Genomic DNA, 16,948 nt, shown 5'->3' on the forward strand with positions numbered 1-16,948 from the left:
AGCTCAGATCTCACAGACGTAAGCCCGGTCCTAGGTCTCACGTCCAAGGCGGGCATTTCCGTGTCGCCTCAGCAGGGGCGACTCCACGAGTGCGTTGACGCTTTCTCTTCCTCGGCTAATGGTCCGATGGCTCTGCTTTCCAACCCAGCATAGACTTCCGGCTTAAAAAAACCCTACAACACAGAATAAGCCTCACTCCCTCCATAGGGGAGCTGAGGCCTCAGGAGCCGGGCTGTGTTTGTGACATCCCCACGCCTCCTCCGGGAGCAGCTCCCGTTGTGTCCGGCTTCACGCCGATGACTCATCGCCCAGACAGGCGGCACCTTTTCAGGGAAGGGATTTGTCCGGGATTTATGGAGGGCACGGCGCCCTCTGAGAGGAGGCCTCCTGCCGTCTGGCGGGGGCGGTGGCCCTGGCCGAGGGCCTTTCTGGCAGACGTTAGTGTGCTCGGTGCCCCAGTGAGAGGTCTGAGGGCACAGGAGAGGGAATGCTGAGTTGGACAGAGGTGTCCTTTGCGCGGGCCACGGGGGTTTGGGCAGGTGGGGGCGCTGGGAAGGGTGTTGGGGAGCTTCCGTGGCGTCAGAGAGGGCCGGAGCGCCGAGCCCCGTCCCCACACCTCGCCTCTGCCTCGCTCCCTCTGGGCTGTTCCTGGTTTGTGTCCTTGATTTAAAAATGGGCAAAAGTCAGTACAATGTTTTCCCAAGGCCTGTGAGCTATTCTGGCAAACGGGGAGGCCTGGGAGGAGGTGTGGGAAGGCCTGATCCGGAGCTGGACGGTCAGAAGTGCAGGCCCCCCCCCTCCCGGGCCTTGTGCCGGCATGGGAAGTAGGCCCAGCCCCAGGGGACAGGCCCGTGGGGTCTGCACCCGCCCCCCACCGCCCCAGGGGAGAGTCGGAATTTGACTGGATTGTAGGGCGCCCGGTCGGTACCCCCTGGGAGACGGAGCGCTGCCTGGTGTGAAAGCCCACAGCGTGGTGTCCGAGGGGCCGTGAGCAGAGACAGGAGAGAGGCTCCCGGTGACATTCTGCCCTCGGAGGGCACCCGCCTGCCGTGCGGCCGCTGGTCCCGGAGGAGGTGAGGGTCTAAGGTGCCGTTCCCGCTGTGGTTTCTGATGACACGGCCTCCAGCCCGGTGGGTGTGACCTTGGCAGCCTTTCCGGAATGCTCCGCGGCCCGGGCCCACGGCTTCCCCGCCGGCTCCCCGTCACCCCGGCCCTCCGCCTCCTCCCTGCGGAGCCGCTGGCCTCCCCGCTCCCTCTCGCTGCCCGGTTCTCGATGAGAACCTAGCGCAGTGCCAGGCGCAGAGTGGACAGCCACGGCTCGCCGGGCGCAGGGGGCACAGGGAGAAAGCACACGGCGATTGCGTGGCACGGAACCAACCGCGGTGAGGGGGAGAGGCGCTTCACCGGAGACACACGCTGTAGGACACGCGGCAGGCACTTTTGTGTGTGTGCACGCTGGGTTATTCCTACGAGGTCTTTGAACTTGTTGCGTGTCCTGCCTGAACACGTTCAGAGTCTGCCTTGGGTCTCAGCTGAAGGACAGAGCGCCTCCTGCAGGCGGGCCTGGCACAGGGAAAGCCGTTCTCCCCACGGGGGTCCACACGGGCACGTGTCTAGGGGTGAGTGAGGGCGGGGAGAACAGCCTGCAGGGATCTGTCAATGACGGCGCGGCACCCTGCGATGGAGAAACCCCCGTCCTCAGATTGACTGGATCACTCCTGCCCGGCGTCCCTGCCTGGGAGCCGGCCCCAGGAACCGGGAGTTCCACGGGGGCATCCGGGGTTTCCATGGGAACTGCGGGAACGACATCGGTGCCCCAGGCTTCTGGAACAGACCGAGCAAAGGCAGGCGAGCCAGAGCAGGGCCATTTGGGGGCTCCCTGAGGACTCTTGCAGGCGGGGGAGGAGGGGGGAGGTCGTTGCCCTCCCCCGCCATCCCCCCACCCCCCCCGTCATACTCCGGAGGCAGCGCCATGGCCACAGGCAATCCGGAATGAAGGGCGGCGCCCTTTCACCCTGGAGCTGTCCTCAGCGGATAAAACGAGCGGCTCCGTGTGTGCTGTGTGATGTGGTGAAGTGGGAGGAAGCTAAGAACAATACCTGCCTTCAAATAGGCACGATAAGGGGAAGATCGTGAAAATCGTATTTTGGAAATAATTTAGTATCTACCGTAGGCTTTTATATCAATAACACATTTTTGTGTACAATGGCATGACAACATGGCACACTTCTTCAATTCGACTATTATTCCTACGCGCTAGAAATTATTATAATTCCTGCTTAACGGCAGGGCAAACGGTCTAAGATAATGCGTGCCATTGGCGACAGAGCGATGCCTGAAACACGGGAACTAACTGATGTCCCAGGTCCCGCCTGGTTCCTGCTGTCTCTCCTCTGGTTTGGAATTCTTTTTAAAAAAATATATTTTATTGGTTATTTTACAGAGAGGATGGGAGAGGGATAGAGAGCTAGAAACATCGATGAGAGAGAAACATCTTTCAGCTGCCTCCTGCACACCTCCCGCTGGGGATGTGCCCGCAACCAAGGTACATGGCCATGATTGGAACCGAACCTGGGACCCTTCAGTCTGCAGGCCGACGCTCTATCCACTAAGCCACACCGGTTAGGGCTGGTTTGGAACTCTTAAAGGCATGGGTGATTAGAGGGGTGCAGAGTGAGGTGGGGGTAGGCCCAGGTCTTAGCATAGTGGGTGGCTGCTTCACCAGCCACACTGTCTTTGTATTTTTGGTATTCTTCTTGTAAGTGTCACTATTTCTTGTATGTCTATTGTACCCAAAACTGCTTTACATGGCTCCTGGCATCAGGCAGGGAGTTAATTCTCAAACATCCAAGCAATCGAAATGACCTTGTGTTTCCAATTCCCCAGCAGTGCAGGCTTCTGCAGTCCTGGCTTCCGAGTTAAACTGAAAATTACTTTTAGAGAGAATTCAGAGTATGTGTGCTATGTTTTCTTCTACTTGTTTGGGTCCCAGGATGATGACACGAACTAGAAGTGCATGTTCTAAGGATACGTTCTGAGAAACGTTATTTGAAACAGATACAAGATGTAAATATCACAGCTGCCAGGCCTTGGGCCATCTGGGCTGCCTTTTTCTTGAAAGAAGATATTTTCTTACAGGGAAGTAATACAATTAGTATTTTATGTTTTGTATGGCTTTGGTTCCCATCTGAATCTCCCCTCACTGCTTTCTTCTGATATCAGAGCTGGCGGCCAGGCCACCACCGGCCTACGTTCGCTCTGGGACACACTCTGAGGGATATAGACAAATCGAGAAGAGAATGACCGGACAGCAAGGGGGCCGTGGGGTTTAAGAAAAGGCTGAAAAAAAGTGTGTGTGTGGGAAGGACCTAATCTGGGAAAGACTAAGAGGAAGAAGTGGTCTGAGAGAACTCTCTCTCTCTCTCTCTCTCTCTCTCTCTCTCTCTATATATATATATATATATATATATATGTATATATATATATAATTTTTTTTTTTCAAAGAGGAAGGAGGAGAGAGAGATAGAAACATCCATGATGAGAGAGAACCATTGATTGACTGCCTCCTGCACATCCCACGCTGGGGACTGAGCTCACAGCCCAGACACGTTCCCTGACCGGGAATGGAACCGAGACCTCCTGGCTCACCCGTCGATGCCCAGCCCTTGCATTTCAGAGGGGTCGTTATGTTCCCGAGTGACTAAGGGCGATCAGGACAGCCGCGAGGGGCAGGGTTGGAACCGGGTGGCGGCGTATTTCGGAGCTGCCTTCAGCTCTGGCTTTCCCCGCTCTGCTGCTCGCAAGCAAAGGCCGGGCCTGCTCTCTGGCGGCAGCACTCACAGGACATCTGCAGCGTTAGACGGAATGCTGTTCTTTACAGCCACTCCTCTGCTATTCCATTTCTGTGAATAACACTGGCTCCCTCTCCTGCAGGCGAGTGACATCTTGTTCTCTCCGTATTTCCTTTGTGTGAGACACTTTGTTTGTTTGAAAGCAGAGTCCTAACTTTTACATGAAGTTGGGTGATTGGAAAGGAGCGTCTCCCATGATCCTCCTCCACGGACAGCGAAATCAGGGCTTTATTATGAAACTACAACCAGTGGGAACTCTGACCTCATAGTTGGGAGAATAGTGTTTGTGATCTCGTTAGAACCTTGACACGGAGTGTGCTGTGTGCACTGCGCCCATTTTTCCTGCGGGCTTTTCTGTGCATGTATGAAGGTTCTGCAGATTTTGCCCGAGAGCTTGGATTATACAGACAATCACTTTTTTTTTTTAAACTTAAGGTTCTTTGAAATGAATATTACACCTTCAAAAATGTCATTCTAATGCTCCTATTGTACGTGTGCTAAGGAAAAATAAACCGCTTCATTTTGAGGGCTCAATTGGAAGGACATGTCTATTTGTTTAGGCCGTGATTCACTCCTCATGACCCGAATTTCTAAGCGAGAGAATTACAGGAAGAACATGTTTCTGTAAACTCAATTTAAGAAGTAACAAAAGGGTGTTCAAGGAAGTCTGCCTTCTCTGAGGGCCTAGAGTTGAGTTCTTTTCATCAGACCGCTTCCTTTGAGAAATGCGGAGTGCGCATTGAATGAGAACCCCACCTTCTTTTCCTGATGCAGTATTTCTGATACAAAACGGGGGTGAAAAACTCTTCGGGAATTTGGTCAGCGAATTCAGATTCTGCCTGACTTCAAACGGCAGATCTGGATACAGCTCTCCATGGATGAATTCGTTTAGCCTTTTCATCAAGGCGGGCAGGTTGGTTGAGACGTGGGAGCGCTTGGCTTTTCCATATACACATCTCAGCGGGGATTTTTCAGGAACTTTGAATTGAATTGGCCCACGTGCTTGTTGACACCAAGATTTGGGGGACTCAACAGCAGGCAAAATGCAACTGATTGTGTGACTGTGGACCATGGTGCTCAAGGGATGTTTCCATTCTCGGAGCTCAGAGCCAGGGGCCCCTGGCCCTAAAACAGGGAATGCGCCTCAGCGGAGTGGAACCAGCCTCACAATGCCTCCTTTTCAGGAGGCTCACATTTAAAAAAACCTCTTCTGAGATAGTTTTCCTGCTGCGAGGACTGGGGGTGGGGAAAGGTGCTCTTTAGCGGTTCCTCTGGCTCTCCGTGGGTAGGATTCTGGCCTTGGGCTTAGAGGGTTGGATGTTAGGGTCGGTTTTCCTGAAGAGGCGTGTCCATCAGCATGAGATGCTCTGGATCCTCCTTCTGCTCATGGGGCGATGTGCCCCTATCCTCGTCCGGGCCTGGTTAGCTTCTGCGCAGCCCGCGATGCTGCCCCTGGGCAGAGGCCGGTGGGAGCCCCTGAACCCTTTTCCTCTGGGCGGTGGGGGCGCCGCCGTCTGCCCCTCTGATTCCTGCACAAACCCCGGGGCACATGCTCCTCTGACATGGGCCTGGAGCGCCATTTTCATATCCTGTGCCCTCTCCCTGGCCGGCCGCGGGACCAGGCCTTAAAGTTGTCCACAAACCAGGGGGGGGGGGTTTAGGGGGGGCGCCCTAGGGGTGGCACACCCTCCCCGCGCTCCTGCGGGGCGGCGGCGGGAAGGCGCTCTGGGTGGGTGTCCCCCCCCCACCCAGGACCCCCGGCCTGTCCCTGTCCCCGGCCTGTCCCCGGCCCCCGGCCCCTCGGCCCCCAGACTGTCCCCGGCCTGTCCGGGCCCCTCGGCCCCCGCCTGTCCCCGGCCCCCGGCCCCTCGGCCCCCAGACTGTCCCCGGCCTGTCCGGGCCCCTCGGCCCCCGCCTGTCCCCGGCCTGCCCCCGGCCTGTCCCCGGCCTGTCCCGGCCCCCGCCCCTCTCGGGCCGCCCCGCCCGGCGCGGGGGGCGTTTGTGATGCCCGCGGCCGGCGGCGGCCAGAGCGGGGCGCGCGGGGGCCGGATGGGCACGGTCGCCCCGATGAGAACCAAGCGCTCCTTCTCCCAGGGCGCGGCGTGCGCGGAGGACGCCGGCCCGCGGTCCTCGGCGCTCGGAGGTAGCCGCCCGCCCCGGGGCCCTCCCCGGCCTCCCGGGCCCAGGGGTGCGTCCGGCGGGCGGGGCGGGGGCGGGGCGAGGCCGGGAGGAGAGCCGAGGTCTCCTTGTGTGCATGTGCGCGCGCATGTGCATGTGTGTGCGGCGCACGTGTGTGCATGTATACATGCAGGCATGCAGTGCATATATATGCGCATGTGTGTGCATGTGTGTGTCTATATGTGTGCGTGTGCATGTGCAGGAGTTTAGGAGAACGTGGGTGCGGAGAGGCAGGGAGGGCGCTGCGCACCCCGCCCCGGTTCACTCATGGATGCGGGTCCGGAGGCCCCGGTCCCCGCGGCCCGGGCCCCGCTCCCGCCCGCCATTGGCGGAGCCAACAAAGCCCTGGCGACGGGCGCCAGGTGACCGCGGCCCTGGCGACGGCGGGGCGGGCCCTTTAAGGGCGGCCGGAGGCTGACCGGCCAGGGCGGCGGGCGGAGGACGGAGTGGGCGGCCGGGCGGCCGGGGCGGAGGCGGAGGCGGAGGCGGAGGCGGAGGCGGAGGAGGAAGAGTCGCCGCGGAGGAGCCGGCGCAGCAGCCGCGGGGCCGCCAGCCCGGCCGCAGTCTGCCCGCCGCCGGCGAGTGGCCACGGCGCGATCGGGGCGGCGGGGCTCCTCCATGATCGCCCCGGGCGCCGGGGGCCCCGTCTGCCCGGCCGAGCGGCTGCCGGGCCCCGATCGCCGCGGCCGCGGCCCCGGGCGCTGGGGCGGGGCGGCCCCGCGGAATGTGCCCCGGGCGCCCGGCGCGCTGAGCCCCGCGCCCCCGCGCCCGGCCCGGCCCCGGCGCCCGCCCGCCCCCCGGCGCCCGCCCCCGGGGCCCCGCGCGCCTCCCGCCTAAGATGGCAGCGGAGCCCGGGGACCTGCGCGGGGCGAGCGAGCTGGTGCCAGGTGAGGAGCGGGGGCGCCTCCTCCGGCCCCGGCCCCGCACCCGGACCCGGACCCGGACCCCGTCCCCGCACCCCGCACCCCGCTCCTCCCCGCCTCCTCCGGCCCCGGCCCCGCACCCGGACCCCGGCCTCCCCGCCGCCCCCGCCCCGGACCCGGACCCCGTCCCCGCACCCCGCACCCCGCTCCTCCCCGCCTCCTCCGGCCCCGTCCCCGCACCCGGACCCCGGCCTCCCCGCCTCCTCCGGCCCCCGGCCCCGCGCCCGGACCCCGGCCTCCCCGCCTCCTCCGGCCCCGTCCCCGCACCCGGACCCCGGCCTCCCTGCCTTCTCCGGCCCCGTCCCCGCACCCGGACCCCGGCCTCCCCGCCGCCCCCGCCCCCGGACCCGGACCCGGACCCCGGCCTCCCCGCCGCCCCCGCCCCCGGACCCAGACCCCGTCCCCGGACCCCGCACCCCGCTCCTTCCCCCCGGCCCCGGCCCCGGCCCCGGCCCCCGTCCTCCCCCCGGGACCCCCGCCCCCGCCCCCCGGACCTCGTCCTCCCCCCGGACCCCGTCCCGGCCTCGCTGCCCCCCGGAACCCGTCCCCCCGCGGCTCCGCGCTGGCCCCCGCCCCGGCCGGTCCGCCCGGCTCCCCTCCCCGGCCGCCCCCCGCCGGCCGGCCTCCCGCCGCGGCCCTTAGTCGCCTCTCCCTCTCGGTGACCGGGCCCGGCCCCACGGCCATCCCGCCTCCTTCCTCTTCTGAGTCCGGGCCGCGGGCAGGCGCCGCTTCCCCTTCCGCAGCGGCTGCAGCTTCCAGCCGGCGGGCACCCCACCGGGGACCCTCCGGGCTCCCCAAGCCGCTCCCCCCGCAGCTGACCCCGGCCCGGGCGCTGCTCTGCCCCGGAGCCCCCCTTCCTCTCCCCTTTACCCCCCCCCCCCCCCCCGGGGCGCCTGGGTGCTGGGCCCCTGGGTCTCTCCTTCCGGGAGATCAGGTTCCCGCGAGGAGCCCCGTGTGTGTGTGTGTGTGTGTGTGTGTGTGTGTGTGTGTATGTGTGTGCGTGTGTGAGTGTGTGTGTGAGTGTGTGTGTGAGTGTGAGTGTGTGTGTGTGAGTGTGTGTGTGTGAGTGTGTGTGTGTGAGTGTGTGTGTGTGAGTGTGTGTGTGAGTGTGAGTGTGTGTGTGTGTGTGTGAGTGTGTGTGTGTGAGTGTGTGTGTGTGAGTGTGTGTGTGGTTGTGAGTGTGAGTGTGAGTGTGTGTGAGTGTGTGAGTGTGTGTGTGTGTGTGAGTGTGTGTGTGGGGGCTGGTTGGGGGTGGGGGGTAAGGAATGGGGAACTCTGGCTGTTGTGACCTCCCCTTGTGGTCGCCACCCGCCCCCCCAGCTTCCCCGCTTCTCACACGTTTCTCCTCTTTTGAACTTGTCTTTCAGATCGTTTATATTTTGCTACTTTAAGGAATAGACCCAAAAGCACAGTTCATATCCACTATTTCTCCATCGACGAGGAGCTGGTCTATGAAAAGTAAGTTTCTGGGTGTTTTGTGTGTGTGTGTGTGTGTGTGTGTGTGCTTTTTTCTCAACCCTTTAGCTGGTGAGGAAACACCACTAACTTTCTGGCTGTTTTAGTCACTTTCCCCCAATGGTGCGGGCGAGGAACAGGGCCAGGTGCTCGGGGAGGGTAAGCACGCCTTTATTTTACCTTTTAAACGTGTTCCTTTGGGATAGAGACAGACAGACAGACAGACAGACGCGCAGAGAGAGACCTTCATTTGTTGTTGACGCGATGTGCGCTGACCAGGGATCGAACCTGCAGCCTTGAGGTAGCAGGAGGGTGCTCTCACCACCCACCACCCAGCCAGGGCTGAAAGTGAAGAGAAGGTGAACCTGTCAACACCTCAGTCCTCGGGCGTCCGTCTATCTGTCTGTCTGTACTAGTTCTGACCACCAGGATCGACCGCACCTGGGGATTAACCCTCCCAGAGCTGGACAGGGAGACCCGCCGGGTCCCTGCCGGACTCTGCAGCGGCCCGGGGTCCGAGGCCTGGGCAGTGCGTGTCCCCGGGCTCCAGCCTCGCAGGCCACGGCCGCTGCTGGCTCGCGGGAAGTTTGCGTTGGTGCGGCTGGTTGTCTCGGAAAGCTGGATCCGGTGTTTGCTCTGAGGGGGCGTGCTTTAAAAATGCTCCGAGCCCCCACCCTGTGTGCTTTGCCCTGCCTTCGGGGCGGGCAGAGGAGTGCCGTCTGCCTTCTGTGGTTACCTCGCTGCTTCGGAAGGTGGGTCTGAGCGTGTACATAAGAGAGTGGACCTGCTTATTGTGCGGGACCCGCAGGAAGAGGTATCTCGGTACACAGTAAGCACAGTGACCATTTAAATAGAGGAAATCTCTCTTCATTGAAAGCAGCAGGGCATCAGGATTAAGGAGACTCCGTGGGCTGGACGATGCCCTCCTACTGAAAGGGTTGGGGCAGCGCTGGGCCGGGCCGCTCAGTGGGGGAGACCCACATCCACTGGACCCGTGGTCGGCAAACTGCTGCTCGAGAGCCACATGCGGCTCTTTGGCCCCTTGAGTGTGGCTCTTCCACAAAATGCCACGGCCTGGGCCAGTCTATTTGGAAGAAGTGGCGTTAGAAGTTGTTTAAGTTTAAAAATGTGGCTCTCCAGAGAAATGTCCGTTGTTGTCCTGTTGATGTTTGGCTCTGTGGACGGATGAGATGGCCGGCCACTGCAGTAGACCCGGTTCAGGGTGGATCCTCAGTCAGGGCACAGACAAGAACCAGCCAACGAAGGTGTCAGCTCGTGGGCAACTGGTCGGTGTTTCTCTCTCTCTTCCTAAAATCAATTTAAAAGTTAGGAAAAAAAGGAAACTGGGGTTTCATATAATCCTGTCGTCTAAGCTATTCCAACTTAAACACTTACTTTTACTTTCTTTTCTAAAAACATATATTGGGTATTTTTATTGGTTTCAGAGAGGAAGGAGGAGGGAGAGAGAGAGAAACAGCAACGATGAGAGAGAATCATTGATTGGCTGCCTCCTGCACACCCCCTCCTGGGGATCGAGCCCACAACCAGGACATGTGCCCTTGGCTGGAATCGAACCCGGGACCCTTCAGTCCGCAGGCTGACGCTCAGCCCTAACTGGTTTGGCTCAGTGGGCGAGTTTCACTTTCTTGTTGTGTTACCTACATGTGCAGTGAGATGAGCATCATCGCCTGAGCCGCGGTCGCTCTCGTTAGCTCCCTGGGGCCTGGCCTGTTGAAAGGGAGCTGGGCAGCCCTGCCTGGACTGCTGGGCACTGCAGTGAGAGTGAGCATCCTTGGCCTCCAGGAGCCTGTCTTTTTTTTAATATATTTTATTGATTTTTTATTTTTATTTATTTATTTTTTTACAGGGAGGAAGGGAGGAATGAGAGTTAGAAACATCGATGAGAGAGAAACGTCGATCAGCTGCCTCCTGCACAACCCCTCCTGGGGATGTGCCCGAAACCAAGGTACATGATCCCGACTGGAATCGAGCCTGGGACCTCTCAGTCTGCAGGCCGATGCTCTGTCCACTGAGCCACACCGGTGAGGGCGGGTGCCTGTCTTTGATTGGAGGGAAAACTAACGTTCACGTGGGATGCTCGGACCCGGTGTCTGGGGACTCTGCCTCAGGCAGAGGAGCTGGGCAGGATGCCCGTGGTGGCCGTGGGCACGGGAGCGTGGCTGCTGCCTGTGAACCTGCCCCCGTGGCTGCAGGAGGGCTGAGGCCGGAGTCGGGTTCCAGCTGGGCTGCTGGGCGGAGCCGGGAGCAGGTGGCCTGTCCCGCCCCGGTTCCGGGCGATGTCCGCCTGCGTGTTTCTGAGTGCGCATTGCTGTGGCCGTCTTTTGGCGAGCTCAGGGTTTGGGCACCTCCCGGCGTCTGAGCGCAGGGGACTGTGCGTGTGCCATGATGGCCAGTCCCGCAGTGACTCACAGCCAGAGGCGGGCAGTCTGAACGTACCGAGGCCTGAGTGGCTTCTCTTGGGATGGCCAGACGGGGGCCCAGCAGACCGTGTGGCTCAGTGGATTGTGGGCCGATGGACGAGGGCCGCTGGTTTGTTGGCGTTTTAGAGTAAGGCTACACTTCGGCATCCCTGTAATTCCTATTTCTGCTGTCTCCTGAGAAAGGCTGGCAGGGAGACCGCCGTGGATAGCGTGAGGGTTGTTCTTTTGTTTTTTTTAAATTCTCATCAGGGGGTATTTCCCCATTGATGTGTAGAGAGAGTGGCAGCGAGGGGAGAACTCCTTCTGGAGTCGCCCCCCTGACACATCACATCGCCCTGGGGTGCGGGGAGGGGAAGTGGCGGGGAGGGGAAGTGGGGGGGAGGGAGGTGTGCGCCCCGCGCGGGAACCACTGGGGGAGCTGGAGGCGCGCCCTCTGAGGCTGAGGCTGGGGCTCGGGGCTCGGCGTGTCCCGTGCAGGCGGCCGAGGGAGGGGGTGCTCATGGCCGGGCGGAGAGTCACACGGTGGCCTCGTGCGTAGGGCAGGCGGTTTGTTAGACGAGGGGCTGGTGTGAGGAGCGCTCACGTGTTCTGCCCCAGCCTGAGCGGCTGAGTAAAAGGCAGCCAGAGGCGGCGGCTGAGAGCGGCCCAGCTCCTGGGCTGGGATCGCAGGCCAGGGTCAGAGCCAGAGCTCAGGCCGCGTCACCTGCGGCCCCAGGGAGCCCCTGCACACGGAGCCCGGCGAGGGTGACAACAACGCTGTTCGCGTCACTTTTGTCCGAGCTGCTTCGCACACCGAGTTCTAGGCGTGTGCCTGTGGGGTGTGCACCTGTGCCTGTGACTAACAGCCTACTCGCTGGGGTAGGTGATGAGGAAGGAGACACATCTGTGCACACTCACATCTGTGCACACACGCATCTGTGCACACGCGCATCTGTGCACACTCGCATCTGTGCACACGCGCATCTGTGCACACACTCATCTGTGCACACTCGCATCTGTGCATACACGCATCTGTGCATACACGCATCTGTGCACACGTGCATCTGTGCATACACGCATCTGTGCACACTCTCATCTGTGCACACACTCATCTGTGCACACTCGCATCTGTGCATACACGCATCTGTGCACACGTGCATCTGTGCATACACGCATCTGTGCACACTCTCATCTGTGCATACACGCATCTGTGCACACGTGCATCTGTGCATACACGCATCTGTGCACACTCTCATCTGTGCACACACTCATCTGTGCACACTCGCATCTGTGCATACACGCATCTGTGCACACGTGCATCTGTGCATACACGCATCTGTGCACACTCTCATCTGTGCATACACGCATCTGTGCATACACGCATCTGTGCACACGTGCATCTGTGCATACACGCATCTGTGCACACTCTCATCTGTGCATACACGGATCTGTGCACACGCGCCAGGCAGCACCTGGGGCTGGGGCCCGCTGGAGTCCCAGGCTGCTGCCTGGACCCTGATTTATGCCAACACCTGCTGCCTTGGCCTCTGGCACTCCCAGTGGGTCTCGTCCTCCTGGGGACAAGTTCTTGTCAGCTCCTCCCACAGAGCTGGTGACAAAGCAGGTTTTCACTGAGGTGCTCAGGGCGCCCTTAAAAGAGGGCCGGTCTCAACCAGCAGCCTGAGGGAGCCCCAATGGGCTGCGGGGGCTCCAGGGGCGAGAGCGGACCGGCCCTCCCACGTCACCACAGGGCAGCCCCTTCTGTTTGATGTAGGTTTCTAAGGCGTGAGCTGTTCTCATTTGTAAGTTCATATACACAATCGAGGGCCAGAAGCCAATGAGTTTTACGTAGCCACAGCTCCATGCGCCTTGGTGATGAAAAACAAAACAGAAACACCTGACGTGTTTGTGGGACGTGACAAAAGCACCTCTGAAACCGCGGAGGTGGTTGCAGGCGGCTGCAGAGGACGCTAACCCCCCAATGGGACAGGTTTCCCTCAGCACCGCCGTTGCTTCGGGGCCACTCGAAGACATAAAGAAGGAAGTGAACACAAGCACAGAGCAGTCAACGCCAGAAGCTGCACATGCACGTGCAGGAGTCCTAGAGAGAAAGAGGTGGTCACCGCCAGGGTGATGACATCTCAGCGACGTCGGAGCTGGCTTTGCAGGGTGTGGGAGAGCGAAGGGTCTGTGATGGTCTCTGCGGGGACCAGTACTGCCCGGCTGGCTTACTGTTGTGTCCCTACCTCCAGCGCAGTGCCTGGCACACAGATGGTGCTCAGGAAATGTTAGCTGAGTGATGAGTGATGGAGAAGGTAGGGAAGAGGGGAGGGAGGAAGGAAGCAAGGGAGGGAAGGAAGGAAGGAAGGAAGGAAGGAAGGAAGGGAAGGAGGAAGGAAGGGAGGAATAAAGAAAAAGAAAAGTCTGTTTGGGAACAGCACATTCTGTTAGGGGAGGCGGAATATTTGGGTGCATAGGGGTCATGGGCAGGCTGGCCACGGGGCTGGGACTGCGTTAGGGGAAGGTATTTGGGTCTCGGTGGTGCTGGTGTGTGAGTGGCAGAGAGACCGACCACAGCCGGGCTTCAGCACAGCGCTCCTGTGGCTGCAGGGGGGCCGTGGGCAGGCGGGGTGGTGGCTGGCAGGCGGGGTGGTGGCCGGGGTTAGCTCAGGCTGTAGCAACAGGAACAGAAAGGCCAGGTGGGGGAGGGGCCAGGAAGGATGGGTTGACCAGATGACCCGTGAGGAGGAGGAGGAGGAGGAGAAGGAGAAGGAGGAGGAGCAATGGAGGGTGAATTCAGGGTTTCTGTGTTGGGTGAGTGGCAGACGGTGGCGCCTTGAAGGCGGCCCCATATGCACATCGGAAGGAGGGGCCGCCTCTTGGTGCTCGGTGCTGGGGATGAAGACAAAATAAAGGGCGTGTGTGTCTGCAGCGAGGGGCAGAGAGGACCTGTCCTTTGAGGTCTTTCGCAGAAGCAGACGGAGCCGGCCTGGACGCCGAGATAATACGTCGCTTTGGAGCCCGTGGAGGCGGTGGGCGGCTCCGTCTCAGGTTCCTCTCTGGCTCGGACGGAGCTGGGCTCGCTGCGCGGAGTGCGGGAGGCGGGGCTTCTGAGCACGGGCTCTGATTTACTTAAAACACCGAATTTTATTAATCACCTACGTACTTCCAGGGCCACCGGGGCGCTCTGCTTATGTCGCCGATCGTGTCTGTTTGCTCAACACCTGGTGTCTTTTAGTGCTTTTCTTTTGTTTTCTGATTTCAGAGAGGCAGGGAGAGGGAGAGAGAAACATCAGTGATGAGAGAGGGTCACGGATCGGCTGCCTCCTGCACGCCCCCCACTGGGGATGGAGCCCCCAACCCCGGGCCTGTGCCCTGACCGGGAATCGAACCCTGACCTCCTGGTTCATAGGTCGACGCTCAGCCCCAGAGCCCCGCCGGCAGAGCTCATCCTTCTGTTTCCTACCAAAGCCACGTGTCTGCCGTCTGCGCGGCCCCCTCGCCCTCCTCCCTGCGGTGGACGGACGGGTTGACCACACCGCCCGGGAATGTCCCCTGGGAGGGAAAGGAGCCTCCCGGTGCATTCCTGAGCCTGGTGTCCCCCGTCTCAGCGCCCCAGGGGGTGTCACTGACTGACTTGCTCCCAGGAGGGAGGTCACGGATTGCAGACCACGACGCCGGGAGGTGCCGGTGCCGTCGGACCGGCCGCCTGGTTTTGGGGCCCGAGCCGTTTAGCAGAAGCTGCAGCGGAGCAGGATGGGGCTCCGCCGCCTGCCCCGGGTCACGAACATGCCGACCCAGCGAGGAGTGTTACCTGAAGGCGTTGGCGCCACGCGGATGACGGTGGCCGGACGCTGCAGGGAAAGCCGGCTGAGCGCTCGGCACGAAGGAGGGAACGCGAGGCAGGTCACAGGAGGTTCGAGCAGGCGAGGCGGGCTCGGGTTCCAGGGTAGTTGAGCTCCCTGGAAGGTGCTTTTTCTTTCTTTTTCTTTTTTCCTTTAAAAAAAAATATTTTATTGATTTTTTGCAGAGCGGAAGGGAAAGGGATAGAGAATTAGAAACACTGACGAGAGAGAAATATCCGTCAGCCGCCTCCTGTACACCCCCCACTGGGGATGTGCCCGCAACCAAGGCACATGCCCTTGACCGGAATCAAACCCGGGACCCTTGAGTTTGCAGGCCGACGCTCCATCCACTGAGCCACACCGGTCAGGGTGGAAGGTGCTTTTTCACTTGTTTCAAAGGCACGTTAGCCTGGAGGCACGAGAACAAGGGCGGGGCTTGCTCGAGGCAAAGAGAAACCTTTTCCTAAAAAAGGTCCGTGTCTGGGAGGTGGCTGCCCTCCGGGACCTGCCCGGCAGGAATTTAAGATCAGGTCATTTGGAGGCTGCCTTCCACAGCGCCCCCTTTTCACCTGCGATAAGGTGTGTAAATCAAATACGGTCACGTCGACGGAGGGGCCAGATGATGGTGATCTCTGGACGCACAATCATCTGGCCACTCCGTGTCTATCCTATAGAATAAAAGGCTAATATGCAAATTATCCCCTCTGCCAGGAGTCCCACCAGCAGGCAGACTGGCCAACTGCCCATGTCCCCTCCCCCTGGCCAGGCTGGCTGGACCCCACCCATGCACGAATTCATGCACTGGGCCTCTAAAACACACACACACACACACACACACACACACACACTGGGTGGCCAGATGATTATGCGTTCAGAGATCCTCATCATCTGGCCTCTCGGCGTCTAAAAGCCTGTAATATGCACATTGGCCAGGGAGGCGAAGGGATGTGATAGGGTAGGAAGCGTGCAGGTTAGATCCTTGGTGATCAGGAAGGAACGTCAGGAGCCGGCGATGTCAGCAGCGTTCGGTAGGTCAGGCTGTGGTGGCCCCGACAGGCCAGGATGCCAGCCCAGGGACCGGAGCCGTGCAGTGTGGACCAGACCCCCCTGCTTCCCCGTTTCCCATCGGGGTCTCTGTGCCGGGTGTGGGGCTGGGGCGCCTCGTAGCTGCACCGGGCGGGCGGGCTCGGCGGACACTCGGACGGCGCTTTGGTCGTCGGTCAGGGTCTGCTGAGCAGTCCGGCGTTTTTGAAGCTCGCCTGTCCTGAGCCTCAGCCAGGCACAGGAGCGTTCCCGTCTGGCTGGAGGGATGCTGATAATGGCCGGGTGATGGGGAGACTGCTCGGCAGTGGCGTGTGTGGCCCGGAGGGCTGGCGGGTGAACAGCAGCCACGTTTTACACGTGCACACGTGCCCACGGTGACATGACCCTCTGCACCGGAGGCCGCTGCGGCTGGAATAACACACTGGCTCGGCGTCTCCTTGGGCGGTGAGCGCCGTGTGGCAGGGAAGGGCGGTCAGCAGCTTTGTGTAAAGACCCCGCTGAGTGAGCGAGTGAGCGAGCGAGCAGACAGACGCCAGCAGCGTTGGGAAGACACTGGAGCCTTGTTTTTCATCCACTTATAAAGCAGTTAAATTTTTTTTTTTTGTATTGTCAACGTTCTTGGATTAATATCTTTTATTGATTTGTTTACAAAGAGCAAGGAAGAGGGATTGAGAGTTAGAAACATCGATGAGAGAGAAACATCAATGAAGAGAGAGGACCATCCATCGGCTGCCTCCTGCTCGGCCCCTAAATGGGGGTCGGGCCCGGAGCCCAGGTGTGTGAACGGACGGGGGATGGAACTGGGAGCTCCTGGGTCGTAGGCTGATGCTCAGCGTCTGAGCCACGCTGGCCGGGCTCGCCAGCTTGTGAGGACGCTCACCCGGGTGGCGGGAGCACCTGTAGGTGGGAGGGTGAGCAGGGAGTGGGAGGCGGAGAAGGCGGTGCTGGCGTCAGGTCAGGAGCTGTTCTCCTCGGGGTTGGGTGGTCTGCAGACTGACAGCGTGCCGGGGACATGCCGGGGCGGAGAGAGGGAGAGGAGCCGTGTGTGCACGTTACAGAGCCCGGGAGAGCGAGTGGAGAGCGAGGTCTGCGGGGAGCGGTTGGAACCGGAGCCCACGAGCTTTAAGATGAGGAAGTAAACCCGCCAGCGGGCCACGTGTGTGCCTTGTGGGTGGGGTTCTCGCGCCGCCTGGCAGGGGGAGGTCCGGGCCGGTCAGAGAGAGGAGAGGAGG

At 60.6% G+C, this 16,948-nt stretch overlaps 1 protein-coding gene across 6 annotated transcripts in view; it reads left to right on the forward strand.

Moving 5' to 3' along the window:
- The first annotated feature begins 6,820 nt into the window (after positions 1–6,820).
- CDC14A (cell division cycle 14A) overlaps positions 6,821–16,948 on the forward strand; it is a 66,994-nt gene continuing 56,866 nt past the window's right edge. For all 6 annotated transcript variants that reach the window (XR_006742560.1, XM_036452686.2, XM_036452687.2 and 3 more), the window contains exons 1-2: positions 6,821–6,916; positions 8,320–8,410. Coding sequence is in view for 5 of the 6 variants with exons in the window: in XM_036452686.2 (XP_036308579.1) it covers positions 6,868–6,916; positions 8,320–8,410 (140 nt within the window). In the remaining variant the exon portion in view is untranslated. The remainder of the gene's footprint in view (positions 6,917–8,319; positions 8,411–16,948) is intronic.

The sequence above is a fragment of the Pipistrellus kuhlii genome, unplaced genomic scaffold, assembly GCF_014108245.1.
Source record: "Pipistrellus kuhlii isolate mPipKuh1 unplaced genomic scaffold, mPipKuh1.p scaffold_m20_p_24, whole genome shotgun sequence".
NCBI lineage: Eukaryota > Metazoa > Chordata > Mammalia > Chiroptera > Vespertilionidae > Pipistrellus > Pipistrellus kuhlii.